General features: G+C 38.0%; 1 protein-coding gene and 1 pseudogene across 1 annotated transcript; both read left to right on the forward strand.

Annotated features, from left to right (window-relative positions):
• The first annotated feature begins 358 nt into the window (after nt 1-358).
• Nucleotides 359-1,306, forward strand: LOC110542351 (olfactory receptor 5W2-like). Its single transcript, XM_021628948.1, has one exon. The coding sequence runs from the start codon at nt 374-376 to the stop codon at nt 1,304-1,306; it is 933 nt and encodes a 310-aa protein (XP_021484623.1). The 5' UTR covers nt 359-373.
• A 14,312-nt stretch (nt 1,307-15,618) lies between these two features.
• Nucleotides 15,619-21,721, forward strand: LOC110542350 (olfactory receptor 5W2-like; annotated as a pseudogene).
• The last annotated feature ends 2,666 nt before the right edge of the window (nt 21,722-24,387 follow it).

The raw sequence follows: 24,387 nt of genomic DNA on the forward strand, positions 1-24,387 counted from the left end.
TTTCCTCAAAAAATGAAGTCTTTTCTCTCTGGCTCTTCTGGCTTACATTGGCATTCCTTGACTATCATTTTGAATCTGGAGAGTTTGTTCAATCATAATAGATAGTAACAGTAACAACAGATAACTGATCATTGATAAATATTAACAATAGATAACTTGTCAAGAAGAAACTGCTGAACTGTATGTATCGTAGAAATAAAGTAGCTCAACTAAAATTAGATATATTTTATGGTAATTCCTCCTTTACATATCCCAGGCTGTATTTGAAGATAAATAACTGTACAAATAAATACATAATAGTATTCAAAGATGAAAAAATATCTAATGAACTATTATATTGATCATTTAGAAACAGTTTATAAAACACAGAAGAATGGAGGCTGGGAACTGCTCAGCCACTGAGTTCCTTCTCTTGGGAATTACCGATAACCCTGTGATCAAGGTGATTTTATTTATCGCTTTTCTAATTGTTTATCTCATTATTCTTACTGAAAATCTTGGAATGATCATTTTGATCAGAATGGAAACTCGGCTTCATATGCCAATGTACTTCTTCCTCAGCCACCTCTCTTTTTCTGACGTCTGCTACTCCACTGCAGTTGTCCCAAAGATGTTGGTAGACCTGCTTGCAAAAGGCAACAATTCAATTCTTTTTCTTGGCTGTGTTCTCCAGTTCTTCGTCTTCTGCATCTTTACAGATGTGGAGTGTATGCTGCTGGCAATGATGGCCTTTGACCGGTACAAGGCAATCAGCAACCCTTTGTTATATGCAGTAGACATGTCTAGTAAGGTTTGCTATCAACTTCTGGCTGTGGTTTACGTGGTGGGTATTGTAGATGCTGTGATTCATACAACACTGACATTTCACTTGTGTTTCTGTGGTTCTAATGAGATCAATCATTTCTTCTGTGATTTACCTCCTCTTTACCTCCTGTCCTGCTCTGACATACAAGTCAATGAACTGGCCTTATTTGCTGTTTTTGGTTTTATTGAACTGAGCACTATCTCGGGAGTACTTGTCTCGTACTGTTACATCATTTTATCAGTCCTGAAGATCCATTCTGCTGAGGGGAGGTTCAAGGCCTTCTCTACCTGCATCTCTCATTTAACAGCAGTTTCCATTTTTCAGGGAACAATGTTATTCATGTATTTCCGGCCAAGTTCTTCTTATTCTTTAGATCAAGACAAAATAACCTCACTGTTTTACACGCTGGTGATCCCCATGTTGAACCCTTTAATTTACAGCCTAAGAAACAAGGATGTGAAAGAGGCCTTGCAAAAACTGAAAACAAGAACTTGGTTGTAAGCTGTTCCATCACATGTACATATCCAATTACTTAAAACATTGTTTTTCATGTAAATTATAAAGATGAAACGTAAAAATAATGCTTCCTTTCAATGTAATAAAGTTTGTGTTTGTGTTAATATATTACTGCAATTAGGTATAGTTATGTCTTCAAAAGTGTGATTTTTTTATATATCATATTAACATATGATTTTCTTAACTATAAAATTTCCCCAATCATTTCTAAGGTTCTAACTTTATTCAAGTATTGTTTCACTTTGTTTTTATTACACTAAGTTTAGGAAACATTTATTAACATTTCTCTTTGCATATTTTATGCCCTATATTTTATGGTAAATCCAATATTGTTTGTCCTATTGAATTCCATTACTAGGGGAAGTTATACTCTGGAAATACACATTCAAAGATTTTACAATCAACTAATTTGTGAAATAAAAAGTATGGGCTATTAGTTAATAAGAATGCCTAAAAACAGTAATCACCAGCTAAGTTTTGCTGGTTAGAGACACAAGTTCTGGGACTAAAATGAAGCATTTTGGGGAGATGGAGAGATGAAAATTTACATGAATAGGCCTAGGGATTAACAGTTAGATAGGCACTGAGATAAAAATTCTTTATAATTTTAAAACCAATAGAATCCTACAGAAGTAGACTGCAGAGAGTACTTAAAATGGATTAAGGGTGTATATGTATTCTACTAGACATAAACTGCACAGTATGTGTGAATGCCACTCAGTTATGTTTTCATGGCTGACCATTTGGCACTGGATTATTAATGTGGTCTTCCCAAGGAAAGATTACTTTTTCCACTTTCAACATCCCTTAGTTGCTTGTTGGGTTTTCTTGTTTGTTTGTTGGTTCTTTTTGTTTGTTGTGTGTGTGTGTGTGTGTGTGTGTGTGTGTGTGTGTGCGCAGTGTAGTGTTTAGGCCATATGGGCTTTCCCCATTCACTTTTGCATGTCTATTTTTGCTGTCTTTGTTCATCTTATGTTTAGGGACTGCTGTAGGTAAAACTTTATGGACATATTTAGACTAATGTACTAGATGTTTTTCAAATTAAAGTATGATGAGTCACCAACACACAAACACACATACACACACCCCCCCCACATGCATACACAAAAATCTTGTTTTAAAAAGCTTATAATATTATTATGTTTTTCTTGTTAGTCCATGCAGCTAAGCATGAAACAATTAATGGAAATGAGTCCATGAACTTAAAAGACTGTTTCTATGGAGAGTTGAAAGATATTAGAAAAAGATGGAAAAATGTGATTTTATTATAATAAAAATAAAAGTAATTATTAAGTTTTTATAATGATTTTGTATAATTTTAATAATCTAATTATTATAATAAAATTAAAAAGTAAAGATCTTTCTAATTTTATAGAATGCTGAAGTCATTTGTATCAAACTATTTTTTAAAAACTGTCAAAATTAAAAAAATGCTGACAAAATAACTTTGTATGATGAAATTATTGACCATTTATTACTCCATGATTTCTTTCAGGAAGCATTGCTTTTTTCTATCCACATATCCATACTTGTTAAATATCAACATCTATCGTTTGTTATCATCTACTTTAAGTATTATGTGATATTATTTTCTTTCTTAAGTAAGTATATCTAATTTTTCAATGTAAACATTATTTGATCAAAGTCCAAAAGTTCAAAGAACTAACATAATATGTTGGACAAAAAGTGAAAACTAAGAAGAAATAAAAGAAAATAAGATGCTAGCTAATAATTATAGTACTTAAGTGTACGAGATGTTTTTAAAATTAGAGTGTAGTGAATCACAAACACACAAACACAAACACACACCCAGTATACATACAAAAAAATCTGGATTTAAAAAGCTTGTAATATTCATAATTATCTGAGAAACTGCCAAATTGATTTCCAAAGTGGTTGTACAAGTTTACAGTCCCACCAGCAGTGGAGGAGGGTTCCACTTTCTCCATATCCTCTCCAGGATGTGTTGTCACTTGAGTTTTTGATCTTAGCAATTCTGATGGGTATAAAGTAAAATCTCAGGGTTGTTTTGATTTGCATTTCCCTGATGAATATTGCTTTCTCAAGATCCAGCCATATCACAACTAGGCATATATTCAAAAGATGCTCAAGTACACAAGAACATTTGCTCAATCATGTCCATAGCAGCTTTATTCATAATAGCCAGAATCTGGAAACAACCCAGATGTCCTTCAATGGAGGAATGAATATAGAAACTGTGATACATTTACACAATGGAATACTACTAAACAATTAAAAACAAGAAAATCATGAAATTTGCAGGCAAATGGTGGGATCTAGAAAAGATCATCCTGATTGACATATCCCAGAAGCAGAAAGACACACAGGATATATACTCACCTATAAGTAGATACTAGACCTAGAAGATAGGATAATCATACTAAAATCTGTACACCTAAAGAAACTAATCAAGAAGGAGGACTTTGGCTAAGTTGCTCAATCCCCATTCAGAAAGGCAAAGAGGATAGACATCAGAAGAGGGAGAAAACAGGGAACAGGCCTACCACAGAGGGCCTCTGAAGGGCTCTGCTCTGCAGGGTATCAAGGTGGATGCTGAGACTCCTAGCCAAAATTTGGGCAGAATGGAAGGAACCTTATGAAAGAAAGAGAAGATTTTCATGGAGATGACAGGAGCTCCACAAGGAGAGTAACAGAATCAAAAAATGTGGGCAGAGGGGTCTTATCTGAGACAGATACTCCAACCAAAGACCATTCATGGAGACTAGAACCCCTGCACAGATGTAGCCCATGGCAGTTCACTGTCCAATTGGGTTCCATAGTAATAAGGAGAGGGACTGTCTCTGACATGAAATGATTGGCCTGCTCTTTGATCACCTCTCCTCAGGGGGCTGGGCAGCCTTACCAGGCTACAGAGGAAGACAATTCATCCACTCCTGATGAGACCTAACAGACTAAGATCAGAAGGAAAGAGAGGAAAACCTCCCCTCTCAGTGGACTTGGGGAGGGGCATGGATGGAGAAGGAGGAAGAAAGGTGGAATTGGGAGGGGGAGTGGGAGGGAGCTACAGTGAGGATACAAAGTGAATAAACTGTAATTATTGAAAATAAAAATAAACCAATAGAAAATAAAATAAAATTTTAAAAAAGCTTATAATATTTTTAGGTTTTTAATAAGTCTATGACCGAGATATTTTATAATACTTGGCTACTTCTGCAGTGTCTTGTATGAGTTCTCTTATATGAAATTCTCAAGGAATTAGACACTGCAGTCACTGCTGATGAGACCTGATAGAATAGGATCAGAAGGAAGGAGAGGAGGGCCTCCCCTATCACCGGACTTGGGGAGGGACATGGGTGGAAAAGGAGGAGAGAAGGTGGGATTGGGAGGGAGGAGTGAGCTAGGGGGGCTATGAAGTGAATAAACTGTAATTAATAAAAATAAAAATATAAAATAAAATAATAATTAAAAAAAGAAAGAAAAGAAAAACAGAAAAAATATTTCCTTAATATTCCCATCAAAACGACCCAGAGATTTCACCTTACACCTATCAGAATGACTAAGATCAAGAACTCAAGTGATATTCCCTGTTCCCCTTACTAGAGAAACCCACTTGGATGCTGAGCTGCCATGGGCTATGTTCAAGGGTATATCCATGCATGGTCCTTGGTTGGAGAATTAGTCTCAGAAAAGACCCCTGTGCCCAGATATATTTGGTCCTTGTGGCACTCCCATCCTCTCCAGATCTTGCTAACCCCTCCTTCTTTCATATGATTCCCTGCACTCTGCCCAAAGTTTGGTTATGAGTCTCAGACATGAACTCAGTGGCAGGCTCTTTGACCTCTCTTCCTCCTGTGGGAGGAGCAGCCATACTAGGCCACAGAGGAGGACATTGCAGCCAGTCCTAACTAGACCTGATAAACTAGGGTTAGATGGAAGTCCTCCTCCCCTATCAGTGGACTCAGAGAGGGGCAGGGAGGAAATGAGGGAGAGAGGGTGGGATTGGGAGGGAATGAGGGAAGGGGCAACAGCTGGGATACAAAGTAAATAACCTGTAATTAATATGAAAAATAAAAATTATAAAAAAAAGAATTAAAAAAAAGAACTCAAGTGACAACACATGCTGGAGAGGATGTGAAGAAAGTGGAACCTTCCTCCACTGCTGGTGGGAATGTAAACTTGTACAACCACTTTTGAAAACAATTTGGCACTTTCCCAGACAATTAAGAATAGTGCTACCTCAAGATCCAGCTATACCACTCTTAGGCATATATCCAAAAGATGCTCAAGTATACAACAAGGACATTTGTTCAACCATGTTCGTAACAACTTTATTGGTAATAGTCAGAATCTGGAAACAACCCAGATGTCCCTCAGTTGACAAATGAATATAGAAATTGTGGTTAATTTACATAATGGAAAACTACTCAGCAATTATAAACACGGAAATCATGAAATTTGTAGGCAAACGGTGGGAACTGGAAAAGATCATCCTAAGGGAGGTATCCCAGAAGAAGAAAGACACACATAGTATCCACTCACTTATAAGTGGATACTAGACCTATAAGATGGAATAATCATACTAAAATCTGTACACGTAAAGAAGCTAAGCAAGGAGGACCCTGTGTTAGATGCTCAGTCTTCATTCAGAAAGACAAAAGGGACTGTTGATATAATGTTCTTTTGGAATGTATACAATTTACCCTTGTTCATTTAAATGCTGATTTCTCTACCTGACTATCTGGTTTCAATCCAGACATTGCATTGTGATGGTTGTTCTAAGCATTACCTGTCTCAAGGCTGTGTAAATATGCCATGATTTGTTCTATTTATTGTCAATTAACCAACCAACCAGCCAGTCCTGTACAATGGAGAATATCGGGTTCTACACCCTGGCCCAGACAGGGGAGGAGAAGGAAGCCAGTGGAAGAGGAGAGAGAAGCTGCAGGAGAAGGAAGCCAGTGGAAGAGGAGAGAGAAGCTGCAGGAGAAGGAAGCCAGTGGAAGAGGAGAGAGAAGCTGCAGGAGAGGTCTTGGGAGCAGGTGGAAAGATGAACCGGACCTAAGGTATGACTAAAAGCAGGTATAATGGGCAAATCTAAATGGTAGGAAACTATGCGGGCTTGGAGGTTTAGAATGGAGTAACTATGGCCCAGCATTGTGCTCTAGGTTATTTAATTAAACTAGTCTCTGTGTGGTGATTTGGTTATACAGCTGTTTAGGAATAACCGCTGCTTAACTAAAAGATACGTCAATAGTAAATATTTTAACCCACAACACAGGATAGACATCAGAAGAAGGTGAAAATAAGGAAAAAGACAGAAGCCTACCACAGAGGGTCTCTGAAAGACTCTACCCAACATGGTATTAAAGCTGAGATTCATAGCCAAACTTTGAGCAGAGTGCAAGGAATCTTATGAAAGAAGGAGGAGATAGAAAGACCTGGAAGAGTCTGGAGCCCCACAAAGAGAATAACAGAACCAAAAAATCTGGGCCCAGGAGTCTTTTCTGAGACTGATACTCCAACCAAGGACCATTCATGGAGATAAACTGGACCTCTGCATAGAGGTAGTCCACGGCAGCTGTTTCCATATGTGCTCCCTAATAAGAGGAGCAGGCGCTTCTCTGACATGAACTCAGTGGTTGACTCTTTGATCAGTTTCCCCCAAGCGGGGAGCAGCCTGACCAGGTCACAGAGGAAGAGTATGAAAGAAGGTCCTGATGAGACCTGATAGGCTAGGGTCAGATGGAAGTGGAGGAGGTTTTCCAGTATTAGTGGACTAGGGAAGGGCCATGGGAGGAGCAGACGGCTGGAAATAATCAAACTAAGGGCTGAAATCAATCAACTAGAAACAAATAAAACTATCCAAAGAATCAATGAAACAAAAAGCTGGTTCTTTGAGAAAATCAACAAGATAGACAAACCCTTAGCCAAACTAACTAAAAAGCAGAGAGAAACTATCCAGATCAGCAAAATCAGAAATGAAAATGGGGACATAACCACAGACATTGAGGAAATCCAAACAATTATTAGGTCATACTACAAAAGCCTATATGCCACAAAATTTGAGAATCTAAATGAAATGGATAATTTTCTTGAAAGATTCCATCTACCAAAACTAAGTCAAGATCAGGTAGAAAGACTGAATAGCCCTATATCTCCCAAGGAAATCGAAGCAGTCATTAACAGTCTCCCCTCCAAAAACAGCCCTGGACCAGATGGCTTCAGTGCAGAATTCTACAAGGCCTTCAAAGAATGCTAACTCCAATTCTCCTCAAGCTATTCCACAAAATAGAAACAGAAGGAACACTACCAAACTCATTCTATGAAGCCACAGTCACCTCAATACCTAAACCACACAAAGACCCAACAAAAAAAGAGAACTGCAGGCCTAGCTCTCTTATGAACATTGACACAAAAATACTCAATAAAATACTTGCAAACCGAATCCAAGAACATATCAAAGATATCATCCACCATGACCAAGTAGGCTTCATCCCAGGCATGCAAGGGTGGTTCAACATACGGAAATCCATCAATGTAATCCACCACATAAACAAACTGAAGGAGAAAAACCACATGATCATCTCCTTAGATGCCGAAAAAGCATTTGACAAAGTCCAACACCCATGCATGTTTAAAGTCTTGGAGAGATCAGGGATACAAGGCACATACCTAAAGATAGTAAAGGCAATATACAGCAAGCCTATAGCTAACATCAAACTCAATGGAGAGAAACTTAAAGCAATCCCACTGAACTCAGGGACAAGACAAGGCTGCCCATTGTCCCCATATCTCTTCAACATAGTACTTGAAGTCCTAGCCAGAGCAATAAGACAACTAAAGGAGATCAAGGGGATACAAATCGGAAAGGAAGAGGTCAAAATGTCACTATTTGCAGATGATATGATAGTATACATGAGCGACCCCAAAAATTCAACCAGAGAACTCCTACAGCTGATTAACACCTTCAGCAAAGTGGCAGGATACAAAATCAACTCAAAAAAATCAGAAGCCCTCCTATATACCAAAGACAAAAAGGCTGAGAAAGAAATTAGGGAAACAACACCCTTCACAATAGCCACTAATAACATAAAGTACCTTGGTGTGACTCTAACCAAGCAAGTGAAAGACCTGTTTGAGAAAAACTTCAAGTTTCTGAAGAAAGAAATCGAAGAAGATATCAGAAGATGGAAAGATCTCCCGTGCTCATGGATTGGTAGGGTTAACATTGTGAAAATGGCCATCCTGCCAAAAGCAATCTACAGATTCAATGCAATTCCCATCAAAATACCAACTCAATTCTTTACAGACCTTGAAAAAAAGATTCTCAGCTTCATATGGAGAAACAAAAAACCCACAATCTCCAAAACAATCCTGTACAACAACAGATCATCTGGAGGTATCTCCATCCCTGATCTCAAGCTGTACTACAGGGCAACAGTAATAAAAACTGCATGGTATTGGCATAGAAACAGAAAGGAGGATCAATGGAACTGCATAGAAGACCCAGAAATAAATCCACACACCTATGAATACTCGATATTTGACAAAGAAGCCAAATCCATTCAATGGAAAAAAGACAGCATCTTCAACAAATGGTTCTGGACCAACTGGATGTCTACATGCAGAAAAATGAAAATAGATCCATATTTATCACCCTGCACGAAAGTAAAGTCAAAGTGGATCAAGGACCTCAACATAAAAACAGATACCCTAAATCAATTGGAAAAAAAAGTGGGGAACAGCCTAGAACTCATTGGCACGGGAGACAACTTCCTGAACAGAACACCAACAGCACAGGCTCTAAGAGCAACAATCAATAAATGGGACCTCATGAAACTGAAAAGTTTCTGTAAAGCAAAGGACACTGTCATCAAAACAAAATGACTGCCTACAGATTGGGAAAGAATCTTCACTAACCCTTTATCTGACAGAGGACTAATATCCAGTATATACAAAGAACTAAAGAAGCTGAAAAGCAGCAAACCAAGTAATCCAATTAAAAAATGGGGAACAGAGCTAAACAGAGAATCTCGACAGAGGAATATCGAATGGCAGAAAAACACTTAAAGAAATGCTCATCCTCATTAGCCATCAGGGAAATGCAAATCAAAATGACCCTAAAATATCACACCCATCAGAATGGCCAAGATGAAAAACTCAAGTGACAACACATGCTGGAGAGGTTGTGGAGAAAGGGGAACCCTCCTCCACTGCTGGTGGGAATGTAAACTGGTACAACCACTCTGGAAAGCTATCTGGCGCTTTCTAAGACAATTAGGAATAGTGCTTCCTCAAGACCCAGCTATACCACTGCTAGGTATATACCCAAAGTTCGTTCAAGTACACAAAAGGGATACTTGCTCAACCATGTTTATAGCAGCTTTATTTGTAATAGCCAGAACCTGGAAACAACCCAGATGTCCATCAACGGAGGAAGGTGTACAGAAATTGTGGTATTTTTACACAATGGAATACTACTCAGCAATCAAAAAGGAGGAAATCATGAAATTTGCAGGCAAATGGTGGCATCTAGAAAAGATCATTCTGAGTGAAATATCCCAGAAGGAGAAAGACAAACATGGGATATACTCACTTATATAGACCTATAAGATATGATAAACATAATGAAATCTATACACCTACAAAAGATAATCAATTGAGCAGACATGGGGCACGATGATCAATCCTCATTTAGAAAGACAGATGGGATGTGCATTGAACGTATGACAGGAGTCTACTGAGCGCATCTGAAAGACTCTAACTAGCAGTGTTTTCAAAGCAAAGACTCATGACCAAACCTTTGGCAGAGTACAGGGAATCATAAGAAAGAAGGGGACTTAGTCTGATGGGGAAAGGATAGGAGCTCCACAAGGACCAAATATATCTGGGCACAGGGTCTTTTCTGAGACTGACATTCAACCAAGGACCATGTGTGGATATAACCTAGAACCTCCACTCAGATGTATCCTGTGGTAGCTCAGTAACCAATTGGTTTCCCAAAGTGAGGGGAACAAGGACTATTTCTAACAGGAACTCAATGACTGGCTCTTTGGTCTCCCCACCCCCAAGGTAGGAGCAGTCCTGTTAGGCCACAGAGGAGGGCTTTGCAGCCAGTCCTGAAGATACCTGATAAAACAGGATCAGATGAATGGGGAGGAGGTCCCCCCCTATCAGTGGACTTGGAAAGGGACATGGTAGAGATGAGGGAGGGAAGGAGGGAGGGACTGGGAGGGAATGAGGGATCGGGACATGGTTGGGATACAGAGTTAATAAAATGTAACTGATAAAAATAATAAAAAAATGTTTGTGAATGCTTAATGAATAAACACATGTCAAATGATTTTTAATCTCTTAAATTTTTTATTCTTTGACAATTTCATGTAGGCTTATAGTTATCTTTCACTGCCTTCTTTCCTGCCATGAACAAATTCTGCTTCCCAACAAAGTACACTCCCATTTTATATTCTTTTGTTGTGATTTGCTGGCTTTAATTAGTTTCATAAATGGTCTTTGGTAAGAGCTTATTTATTCAAGCATGAGAAACATTGCAGTGTCTATATCAAGGAACAAAATGCTTGCTCCTTTCCTAGAATCCATTAAATAACAATATTTCTTCCTAGAGTGGTGGAACTTCACTTATTACACAAAAATATTGCAAAGCCCAGTCCTGTGCATACTTAGAAGACATTTCACAGCTCCTTTTCCCATTCTGTTGCTCATACATTTTTTTTTCTGTGAAATTCCCTAAAACTTAGGTCTCAAATTAGAGCTGAATACTCAGCAGTCCTCCTTTCTCACCTATGTGTTCAGAGATAAATTTGTGTAGTAATTATTGGCAACAAAGCTTGTAAATTTTGTAAACAAAACTTTTCCAACCAAGACTGTAACATAAAACCACTCATATAAATGTAAATCTTTAGAAACAGACCATGTCCATTTAACACAAAATAGTTAATTCCACAGGACCTATGATCTCCCCAGCTCTTAAAAATTTTTGTTTGTTTGCTTGTTTGTTTTTCAAAATTTGCTCTACAGTCAGCAAAGAGTATTCTTGGTACTCAAGAATAATCAGAAAAAGCATTTGGTTACCCCATACTATTGATGATTCTGCTCTGTCAATAGGCATGGCATTTCTATCATGTCGGTATTGTAACCAACATGCATCACAGAAAAGTAAGACCATCGCTGATTTTTCTGCCTCAGAAGACTGAATAGCACCTTCAAGCAATATGAAAGCTATTCATCAGGAAGGATAGTTCCAGCTGAGTTTTACCTTCACTTATGTATCTATATACTGAAAGCATGAGCTGCCTTGTTAATAAGAACATTAACCTGTTTAGGGTCACTCTTGTTCTTCCTGATTTAAAAAAAATTCTCAGGAAAATAGCCTTTCCCTGAACATTAAAATATGTCTTTGTTTAATAACCTATTTCTTCTAAAAATTGAATTTTCTCTCTATGAAGAGGGTTTTCACTTAAAGACTTTTTAAAGACATATCATTTTAAATTTTTTATTAATTAATTCAATTTACATCTTGGTAATGAGCCCCTCCATTCTCTTCTCCCCCAACCTTTCATCATCCCCTTTCTCTATTCTTCAGAATAGTGGAGCACCACTACCCAGACACACCAGCTCATCTATTCCCATGAGGACTGACATTGTCTTCTGTTACTGTGGCCTTGTAGGGAGGTCCAACCAGGGGGGCGTTATCAAAAAGAAGGCTGCAAAGTCTGTGTCAGAGATATGCCCCACCCCCCTAACTAGTGGGCAGACATGAAGCCTAAGATGTCATTCAGACTTAATTTCTGGGGGTCTGTTCATTGTAGTATCCTTACTCTGTACTTTATGACTAAAGTCAGCTTATCAGTGAGTATATACCATATGTGTCTTTCTGGATATGTGTTACCTCACTCAGGATGATCTTTTCTAGATCCCACTATTTGCCTGCAAATTTTATGATTTCCTTGTTTTTCATTGCTGAGTAGTATTCCATCGCGTAAATGTACCACAATTTCTTTCTCCATTCCTTGGCTGAGGGACATCTGGGTTATTTCCAGATTCTAGCTATTATGAATAAAGCTACTGTGAACATAGTTGAACAAATGACCTTGTTGTATTGTTGAGCATCTTTTGGAGTGGTATAGATGGGGCTTGAGGTATGGCTATTGACAATTTTCTGAGAACGTTCCAGAATGATCTCCAAAGTGGTTGTAAAAGTGTACACCTCCACCAGCAAAGGAGGAGTATTACCCTTTCTCCATATCCTTGACAGCATATGTTGTCACTTGAGTTTTTGATCTTTGCTGTTCTGACAAGTGTCAGATATAATCTCAGAATCATTTTTATTTGCATTTGCATGATGACTAAGGACTTGGAGTATTTCTTCAATTTCTTCTTCATCATTTAATATTCCTCTGTTGAAAATCATTTGTTTAGCTCTACATCTCATTTTTAAATTAGATTATTTGTTTGATGCTGTTTAACTTCTTGAGTTCTTTATATATTCTGGATATTAGCCCTTTGTCAAAATATTTTCTGTGTGTCTTTATTGTTACCATTCATTGTAAAGTTCACATATCATCTGTGTGTACTGTTGAGATTTATCTTTTCAGTTTAAATCTATACAAATTATCTAGACTTAATCCTTGAGTCTTTTCTTGAGAAAATATGGGGGCCAACAGATGTTTTATGTACCATATTAAAGTTATTTATTGATTATACAGTAAATAAAATATTGCTTTATTTATTTATCTATTTATTTAATTATTGCAATTTATTCAGGTTTTTATTCCCTCTGCTGACCCCTCCTTCATTTCCTTCCAGTCCCACCTTCCCTCCCTCTAAATAACATTACTGGGAGCTGATGTCATACACCTTTCATACCAGGACTTGGGAGGCAAAGGCAAGTGTATATACAAGTTTGAAGGCAGTCGTGTTTGAAAGAAAGAAAGAAAATAAATAAATAAATAAACAAAAGCAAACAAACAAAGAGGGGAAGGGAGGGAGGAAGGAAAGAAAGAAGGAAGGAAGGAAGAAAGAAGGAAAGAGAAAGAAAGAAAGAAAGAAAGAAAGAAAGAAAAAGGAAGAAAGAAAGAAAAGAAGGAGGAAGTAAAGAAAGAGAGGAAGGGAGGAAGGGAGGGAGGAAAGAAAGATGATAGGAAGGCAACCAGGAACTGTCAAATGGCAGAGAAACACTTAAAAAAATGCTCAATATCCTAAGTCAACAAGGAAATGCAAATCAAAACTACCATGAAATTCCACTTTATACCCATCAGAATGGCTAATATCTATAACTCAAGTGACAACAGCTGCTGAAGAAGTTGTGGAGAAAAGGGAACCTTTTTCCATTTCTGGTGGGAATGTAAACTTGTACAACCACTTTGGAAATCAGTATGGCCTTTCTCATAAAATTTCTAACTCAAGATCCAGCTATACCACTCCTAGGCATGTATCCAAAATATGTTCAACTATACATGATGGAATACTACTCAGCAATTTGCTCAGCTATATTCATAGCAGCTTTATTCATAATAGCCAGAATCTGGAAATAACCAAGATGGCCCTCAACTGAAGAATGGGTACAGAAACTGTGCTATATTAATACAATGGAATACTACTTAGCAATTTAAATCAAGAAAATCATGAAATGTGCAAGTGGATGGAACTAGAAAAATACCATCCTGAGTGAGGTAACCCCAAAGCAGAAAGGCACACATGGTATATATCACTCATAAGTGGATATTAGCCATATAGGATAAACTTACTAAAATGGATAGTTTTAAAGAAGCTAAACAAGAAGGAGGGCCTTAGGGAAGAGGCTTAATCTTCTTTCAGAAGGGCAAACAAGATAACCACCAGAAATAGAAGACAGGGAACAGGACAGGAGCCTTCCACAAGGGACCTCTGAAAGACTACCCAGCAGGGTATCAAAGCAGAAGCTGAGACTCATAGCCAAACTTTGGGCAGAGTGCAAGGAATCTTATTGAAGAACGGAGAAATAAAAAGACCTGGAGGGGACAGGAGCTCCACAAGGAGACAAACAGAGCCAAAAATCTGAGCCCAGGGACCCTATAGAAACTGGTGAATCAACTAAAGACCATGAATGGATACCCTAGAACCCCTACACAGATGTAGCCCATGGCAGCTCAGTCTCCAAATGGGCTTCCAAGTAAGGGGGGCAGGGGCAGCCACTGGCATGGACTTGGTTGCCTGCTCTTTGTTCAACTCCCCCTGGTGAGGTGGCCTTACTAGACCACAGAGAAAGAGGATCCAGTCAGTCCTAATGAGACCTGATAGGCTAGGGTCAGATAGTAGGGGAGAAGGATTTCTCCTATCAGTGGGCTAGGGGAGGGACATGAGAGGAGGGGAGAGGGAGGGCAGGTGTGTCAGGAGATGAGGGAGGGACCACAGCCAGGATTCATAGTGAATAAATTATAATTATTATTAATAATAATTAATGATAGAAAAATCAGGAATAAAAAGAAAAGTAAAAACATTGGCTTTCTTAAGTTTCTAGAAGCCAATGTGAAGTGCACAGTGGAAATTCAAATAGTGAAGCCTTTACTTTATTCTCATTACAAAGTAATTCTGGTAAATGTTTCTCTCACAAGTAAAGAACCTCAAGCAATATAGAAGGAAATTTTTTCTCAATACTGAAGGAAAGAAAAAACTGTAATCTCCATAAACCAGGGAATAAGAGTGTACCAGTCACTGAAGCAGCATGTTTTGGGTTCCAGATGTCTCACTTCTGGATATTGAGAATACTGAGATTGATTTGTTGCTGTGAATAAGCCTGTTAGACTTTGTATTAATAATCATACCAATTCAACCAACAACGTGGCAGAAAGCCTCAAACGAAACATTTTATAACATAAGCAAAGTAGGATAGCACTGAATTGCCATTACAGTATTTCAATTTCAATGCGTTTCTCAGTCTTTTTTCTCTTACAGTGATTAAAGGGTATTTTTGAGGGTCATATGAACTCATATTTTTAGGTGAAGTGGATATAAATTAGGTAGAAAGAAACCAAAATTTCATAAGATGATGAACAAAATTGAGATAAACTGATCTGGTTGCAGGCATTATCTCCCTGGATGTATGGGTCTGAAAATGGGTTGTGTGGAGTTATCTGAAAACATTTTTGACTAAAATCGAAGCTTGGGAAAAATGGCTAGGATTGTGTACACATCAAAGTGCTTGTTTTACCCTGAAACTTCACATGTGATCCTCATCAATTCTCTAGTTTTGATATCTTTAGATTACACCGGTTTGTGTTTACTAGTGTCTCGTGACAAGCACTATGTGAACAGCGATGACTGCATCGGCCCAGGTACTGATATCATTATCTGCCAATATCTTAACCTTAGTACCTGTCCTTGTTACTGGGGTACCTAAATAAAATAATGAAAAAGGGTTGGCATATAATTTGGATAAAATAATACATGTCCACCTCAACACCCTACTGTAAAAGTTGGGTTTAATATAATTTTATGTACTACAGTTTCTATGTAATCTATGGATTATTATTTTAATAGTTCACAAATATACAGTATTGATAATTTTGGAAATGTGTATTTCTGTATTTGTCCAAATTGTGATGTTTTGTAACCTTTATTTGACCTGAAGTAAGGGTACCAATGATGCTAATTAAGCCAACCAGTACATGTGAAAACTTATAATTTAATCTTTTGTTGAAGTTACTATAGTATCTCAGGGGATCATCAAGTAATTTAATTAACCATTCATGAATAAAAGAGTATATTTAAGTTCCAGAACCCTCGGAGTGAAAATAAAATATTATCTACCTATGATTCATGTGTCACTGATGAGACAGAAAGACTTGTCTCAGATATGTTTGTTTGTCTCTTAATTCTTTCCTTTCTTCTTTTACTTTTTTATTTAGGGCTAATTTATTTATATTTAAATAATGTAGCTTTTTTTTTCCTGTACGATTAGTTTATTAAAAATTCATAGCTTAATAACAGTAGCAAAAACAAGGATAAACATATTTTAAGGCAGTGTTTTTAACCTTTTTAATATTTTAAACCTTCAAATTTTTAAAAGAAGTTTAAAATCTCTCAATTGTATTTCCATAATATTACAATAAAGTACCTTTTAAAGAGTGAAGACAAAGAACATAATCATAGTTTTTAGAAGGCAAAATCAAGTTCTAACAGTGTAAACAATTTTTTTTTAATTTATTTATTTATTTTTATCAGTTACATTTTATTAACTCTGTATCCCAGCCATGTCCCGATCCCTCATTCCCTCGTAGTCCCTCCCTCCCTCCCTCATCTCCATCCTGCCCCTTTCCAAGTCCACTGATAGGGGGGACCTCCTCCCCATTCATCTGATCCTGTTTTATCAGGTATCTTCAGGACTGGCTGCAAAGCCCTCCTCTGTGGCCTAACAGGACTGCTCCTCCCTTCGGGGGTGGGGAGACCAAAGAGCCAGTCATTGAGTTCCTGTTAGAAATAGTCCTTGTTCCCCTCACTTTGGGAAACCTATTGGTTACTGAGCTACCACAGGCTACATCTGAGCAGAGGTTCTAGGTTATATCCATACATGGTCCTTGGTTGAATGTCAGTCTCAGAAAAGACCCTGTGCCCAGATATATTTGGTCTTTGTGGAGCTCCTATCCTTTCCCCATCAGACTAACTCCCCTTCTTTCTTGTAAACAATTTAACGACTCTAAAATTAATACCAAGGAGGTTATTTTATGTTACAAGGTTTGGCTGTCAGCAAGGTACATTCTTGCACATGAATGCATGGAGGTGCAGCTTTAATACCTCATTGACCAGGCATTGTTTTATGTTCTATCTTTTATAAACCTGTTGTTTTTTTTTTCTCCATTACTTTTGTCCTATTTTTATTTATTTATTTTTTTTCAATGCAGTTTATTCAGGAACATTGAACAATCCTCGGACGCCGGGGAAAGCCAGCCCACAGCTTAAATAGCCTCTGGGTAGCCAACCCAGGCGTGCCACGGGGGCAATGCAGATAGGTCCACATACATGGAAGCAAGCCAGATCCTCAGCCTTAGCCAAATGTGGAATTGTTCATGACAGAGAGCACTCACCATCGGGAAGGTGGAAGGCGGAAACCAGCTCCATCTTTAAGGCATAGCATTCCGCAGCTCTCTACAGTTCCCCCTTTTTGTTTTAGACGCATCAGGCAAGAGTAGAGGTCTGATCTCTGATATTAGAAATAAATTGGGACTTTGTACAGATGTTCATTTAGGTGTCATCCACCCAAAGAGCATCAGACCCGTCCGATACCTTTTTCTCAGAGGCGGGACCTGGGGCATCAACCCACATGCAATCAGACATGCTCTTCTCTGGGTCGAAAGCGGCTGACCCTGAGTGCAGTGCTTAGCCTCGCATCCTGAGCGTATCATTTTAGCTTTTTATGGTACCTCTTGCAGGAGCAAATTGATACCCTATGGCAAATCGCTCAACCTGGCTGTCAATGAAAGTATGCTGGACTTTGTGTCACTAGCATACAACATGAGAATTTTTCCTGTGCCGCAAATCTGTCTAAACAATTGTCTAGCTATATTTTAGGTAATTGGACTGGAGAATTCGATACTACGATGGAGCAGCTGAGAGTGGCCATTGTCACAGTAAATTCCACCAGAGTGGACGCAGGACTAGCCACAGGATTATCAACATGGATTGCTGCAGCCATGAATCATCTGAAGGAATGGGCGGGCATGGGAGCGTTAGCAGGCCTTCTGGTGTTGGTCTCCTTGGTTTGCCTGTGGTATATATGCAAGAGTAGAGTCTCACAACAGTGTGATGCAGCCATGATCATTCAGGCCTTTACAGCCATTGAAGCAGGACATTCTCCCCAAGCATGGTTGGATACCATAAAAAGCTATAATGTAGCTTTTTGAGAAATGGGAGAGTTGTTATTAGGGAATGTGTGAGAAACTCATGCAGTTAAACGTAATTACAACATAATGAACAATGATAGTTTCTTGCTAGTACTATGTGAGACTGAATTACCTACACTTGTTACTTGTATAAACTCTTTAAGGAGAACTTATTCATTCACGTTTTAGTCAGAAGCCACTAGGAAAACATTAGTTCAGGTTACTCTACACTAATAATGTATATGCAATTTATGCTTTAGTAAATAATAATAATACAGTTAATAATCCAAATATACATACATTAATTACAGTATATACGGAAAATCTATTGTATTTAAGTATAGAAGAAGTAAGAATAAGACTTCCATCTACATTTCAATGTTTACATATCAAGAAGCAAACACAGGCATATGCACATATGCACATAAACATGAAGAGGACTAGCACTTGTAGCTTCAGAAACTATTATTACATCTTTTCATCTGCATTTTAGCAACAAACACAAGCTAAGAATTACTGAAATGCTTTTAGTAGAATCTGTTGCTCTGTTGTTTGATGTTATGTCTTCTCACTTTAAAATTTTTCATCATCTATCATTTGTTTTCTGGTAAATTTCACAAAGGGATTATATAAATTCTGAAAAAGCAGTAAAGGCAACTGTTAGAAATTCCTTCAAAATATATTTGACTATTCAATAAACCTTGACACTAAAATACCATCAGAATGATTTCCATTTATTAATATATGTGCAGCCACATTAATAGTGTTTGAACTCTTATATTTCTAAAGGCAATCAATGTATCCTTTTGATCAAACAGATGGATTTTACTGCTGTATATCTTCTGACTTTGCCAAAATGTGCTTAGTTTCTTTAGGAGGACCCTAGAGGATGCTTAAACTCATTCAGAATGACAAACAGGGTAGACAGCAGAAGCGGTGGAAAAGAGGGAAAAGGATGGGAGCTTACTACAGAGGGTCCTTTGCGTGGAGAGCCTTGGGACACAGCTACAGACAAAGCCAGCCTGGGAGACAGTCCAGGATGCTCCAGGTAATATGGAAACCTCCGGCACATGGATGTAAATGGCCTCTTGCTAAAGCAACACACCTATGGCCAAGCTTGATGAGCTGATCTGGATCACCAGGACTCACACTGTGGTGTGGAGAGCTGCTTGTTAAGCTGCTTTGTTATGTTTTCACCTGGGGAAGTAGTTTTTGAAAAAAAGTTAGGCGGTTCCACACCTTTTTCTTTTTGTATTGATGTGACTTGCTTGTTTTGTCTATAAATAATGAACCCTGGAATAAACCGCGCTGCTTCAGTCAGACTGACAGCCCTCTCCAGCCAATCCCATGTGAAGTGTGATTTGTCCCCACTCCCCACTCAGGTACTGTTGGATCTGCTGGCTCCGGCACCTTTGAAGGGCTCTACCCAAAAGTGTATAAAAACAGATGCTGAGACTCAAAGCCGAACTTTGGGCAGAACTTAGGCAGTATTATGGAAGAAGAAGGGGGTGGAGATAGAAGGACATGGAGGGGACAGGAACTCTACAAGGAGAACAACAGAACTAAAATATCTGGACAGGGGTCTTTTCTGAGACTGATACTCCAAACAAGAACATGGAGATAACTTAGAACCCCTGCACAGGAGTAGTCCGTGGCAGCTCAGTATCCAAGAGGGTTCCCCAATAATAGGAACAGGGACTGTCTCTGACATGAACTCAGTGGCTGGCTCTTTGATCACCTCCACCTGAAGGGATAGCAACCTTATCAGTCCTCAGAAGAAGACAAAGAAGCTAGTCCTGATGAGACCTGATAGACTAGGGTCAGATGGAAGGAGAGGAGGACCTCCCCTTCATTGGACTGGGGAAGGGCATAGGAGAAGAAGAGGGAGGAAGGAAGGGACTGGGAAGGGGTTAGGGAAGGGGCTACAGCTGGGATACAAAGTGAATAAACTGTAATTAATAAAAACTAAAAAAAAATTAAAAATCTGAGTGCAGGGGGTCCTGCAGAGACTGATGCACCAACGGAGTACCATGCATGAAGAGGTCCTAGACCTCCTTCTCAGATGTAGCCTATTGGCCACTCAGTCTCCATGTGGGTTCCTGAGTAAAGGGAACAGGGGCTGCCTTTGTCATAAACTCAGTTGCTTGCTCTTTGATCACTTGCTCCTGGTGATGCTGCCATACCAGGTCACAGAAGAAGGGGATCTAGGCAGTCCTGATGAGACTTGACAAGCTATGGACAGACGGCAAAGGATGCCATCTTTCAGTGGACTAGGGGATGGGGGAAGAGGAAGGGAGGGTGGGACAGGGAGGAGTTCATGGAGGGGGTTTCAATTAGTATATATAATGAATAAATTGTGAAAAAAATTTTAAAAAGAAAATATTTTCACCTGACATAAAGCAACTTGAAAAAAAAAGGCAAGATAATTTATTTACATCATGAACTATGTACAATTTAGAAATGAGTATTAACAACTTACATTAAACTTTTATAATAATTTCTCTTTGAAAACAATATTTGCCTGTGCTGTTTCCAAAAGATAAGAGTTTATGGTAAAAAATTATTATATGTTAAAACAATATTTTGGCCCAACAAGGCAACAATCCCTAACCTATCTTTTTGATTATTTGTAAACAGTTGATAAAACAAAAAAGAGTGGAGGCTGGGAATTGCTCAGCTACTGACTTTCTTCTCTTGGGAATTATCAGTAACCATGTGATCAAGGTGATTTTATTTAAAAGTTTTCTAATTGTTTATCTCATTATTATTATTGAACATATTGGAATATTCATTTTGATAAAAATGAGTTGACAGCGTCACAGCCACCTCTCTTCCTCTGACATCTGCTATGCCACTACAGTTGAACTAAGATGCTCGTGGGCCTTATGACCAAATTCAATTCCATTTATTGGCTGTGCTGTTAAGTTCTTTATCTTCTGCACTTTTTACAGATGCTAAGTGTGTGCTGCTGGCAGCGATGGCCTTTGATCAGTACAGGGCCATCAGCTATATTCAGTAGATATTTCCAGAATGGTGTGCTACCATCTCCTGCTTGTGGTTTATCTGGTTGAAATGGTAAATGCTTTGACACAAACAATACTGACATTTCACTTGTATTTCTGTGGGTCCATTGAAATCAGCCATTTCTTCTGTGATAGGTCCCCTCTACCATTACTATCTTGCTCAGATACAGAGATCAATAAACTAGTCATATTCATCCCATTTGGGCTTATTGAGCTGAGCACCATTTCAGTAGTCACTGTCTCTTACTGCTATATCATATTGTCAATCTTGAAGATCGGCTCTGTTGAGGGGCAATTCAAAGCTTTCCACCTGAATCTCTCATCTAACTGTTGTTGCAATTATAAAAGAAACAATGCTCTTTATGCATTTCTGACTAAGTCCTTCTTATTTCCTAGTCAAGACAAAATAACCTAATTGTTTTGTGATCCCCATGCTCAACCCACTGACTTACAGCCTCAGGAACAAGGATGATAAAGTAAGTCTAAAGAAATCCTTGAGAAGTAGAATTTCAGTTTAATTAAATATGTACATGTCACATATGCATACATATTTCAATATCAACAATAAGCAGATATTCTTGCTTTTTCAAAACAAGTGTTAAATAAACTAAGCCTCAAATAGCTGTTTATCACAGTATATGTTTTAGAAACAGCATAATACAAATCATTTGTAGTTTTAAAAAATATTCTGAATTTCATTACATTATATATACATATGTGTGTGTTTACTGTTTTCTTCATAATTTTTAATACTGTGAATTTTAAAGGCAAAAAAGTAAAGTTGTTTATATTCATATGCTCTACAAGAAAAGACCCTGAAAAAATGCAGTTAACTTCAGAGCTATACATTGAGAAGGAAGCAGTGGAAAATCATAGCTTGATGGAAGTTGGATCCAGAAGCTGGAGCCAGAGAGGCAGAGTTGGTCAAGTAAGTGAAGGTGTAGAGGAGAAGAGTCAGAGATGCTATAAACAAGCAAGAAAAATCCTGTACCTTTCATTTTTCTGGGAGCTACTGGCATTGAGTATTTATACTATACTTCCATAGTACACATTTTATTTATATCTTCTACTGAAAAGTTCAAATTAAATATTTTATGTACTCTTACTCATTCTTTGATTATTTTATGCTTAGTATTTTTTTTGTAGAAATAAGGCTGAATAATCTTGACTATAGAGGAAAAATGTTCTGACTACGATCAATTATACTACACTGACTAATTGAAAATAAGTAGAGGTGATTTTTTTCATTGCAACATACAGAGATTATAAATATTTAAGGTAATGAATGAGATATTTATGCTATGTACACCCAGCTCTTGAACATTATATTGTGTCCTGTGAGCTTGTGTAATATAGGCTCAGTTAAAAAGAAAACAAGACAGAAAAAAAAGAAAAGGAATGAGCAACAGAATTGTCCAATATGGAAGAAAGGCTTTACTGTGGAGGTTAACTCACCTTGTCAATCTCTTTTGCCTCTCCCCATCCTGATCAAACACCCATTCCTATAATAATCTCTCTAAATGACAGAACTTTGTGTACATTGTTCTATAGATTTTTAAACTTGTCCTGTCAGTGTAGACTGCCTGTATTCCTAGCTCAAAAACAGAGATGATGTGAATACTAAAAATATCATTCTCATTACACATAAAACATGAAAAAAGAATGGAAATATTTACTTTCATTGTGAATATAGTATATCAAAAAATAATTGTTTTAATTAAAAACTTTCTCATAGGTATATATCGAAAATATGCTCAAGTACGCAACAAGAACATTTATTCAACCATGTTTGCAGCAGCTTTATTTGTAATAGCCAGAACCTGGAAACAACCTAGATATTCCTCAACAGAGGAATAGATACAGAAATTATGGTACTTTTACAAAATGGAATACTAATCAGCAATTAAAAACAAAGACATCATGAAATTTGCAGGTAAATGGTAGGAACTAGAAAAGATCATCCTGAGTGAGGTATCCCAGAAGCAGAAAGACACACACAGTATGTACTCACTTGTAAGTGGGTACTTAACCTATAAGATAGGTTAAACATACTAAAATCTGTACACCTAAAGAAGCTAAAGAAGAAGGAGGTCCCGGGGTAAGATGATCAATCCTCACTTAGTAAGACAAACGGGATGGACTTTGGAAGTAAGAGAAAACAAGAAACAGGACAGGATGATAAGTATGGATCGAGTTTCATTTAAGTCCAAGTGGATCAAAGAACTCAACATAAAACCAGACACATTAAATCGGCTAGAAAAAAAGTGGGGAATACCCTAGAACTCATTGGTACAGGAGAAAACTTCCTGAACAGAACACCAACAGCACAGGCTCTAAGAGCAACAATCAATAAATAGGACCTCATGAAACTGAAAAGCTTCTCTAAATCAAAAGACACTGTCATCAAAACAAAACGACTGCCTACAGATTGGGAAAGAATCTTCACCAACCCTTTATCTGACAGAGGACTCATATCCAGTATATATAAAGAACTAATGAAGCTGAAAAACAGCAAACCAAGTAATCCAATTAAAAAATGGGGAACAGAGCTAATCAGAGAATTCTCTGTAGAGGAATATCGAATGGCAGAGAAGCATTTAAAGAAATGCTCAACCTCATTAACCATTAGGGAAATGCAAATCAAAACAACCCTGAGATTTCACCTTACACCCATCAGAATGGCCAAGATCAAAAACTCAAGTGACAACACATGCTGGAGAGGTTGTGGAGAAAGGGGAACCCTCCTCCACTGCTGGTGGGAATGTAAACTTGTACAACCACTCTGGAAATCAATCTGGCGCTTTCTCAGACAACTAGGAATAGTGCTTCCTCAAGATACAGCTATACCACTCCTAGGCATATATCCAAAAAAGGCTCAAGTACACAATAAGGACATTTGCTCAACCATGTTTGTTGCTGCCTTATCTGTAATAGCCAGAAGCTGGAAACAGCCCAGATGCCCTCAACTGAAGAATGGATGCAGAAATTGTGGTACATCTATACAATGGAGTATTACTCAGCAATGAAAAATAAGAAAATCATGAAATTTGCAGGTAAATGGTGGGACCTGGAAAGGATCATCCTGAGTGAGTTGTCCCAGAAGCAAAAAGACACACATGGTATATACTCACTCATGTAAACATACAACATAGGATAAACCTGCTAAAATCTGTACATCTAAACA

The sequence above is a fragment of the Meriones unguiculatus genome, chromosome 7 (genome assembly GCF_030254825.1).
Source record: "Meriones unguiculatus strain TT.TT164.6M chromosome 7, Bangor_MerUng_6.1, whole genome shotgun sequence".
Taxonomy (NCBI): domain Eukaryota; kingdom Metazoa; phylum Chordata; class Mammalia; order Rodentia; family Muridae; genus Meriones; species Meriones unguiculatus.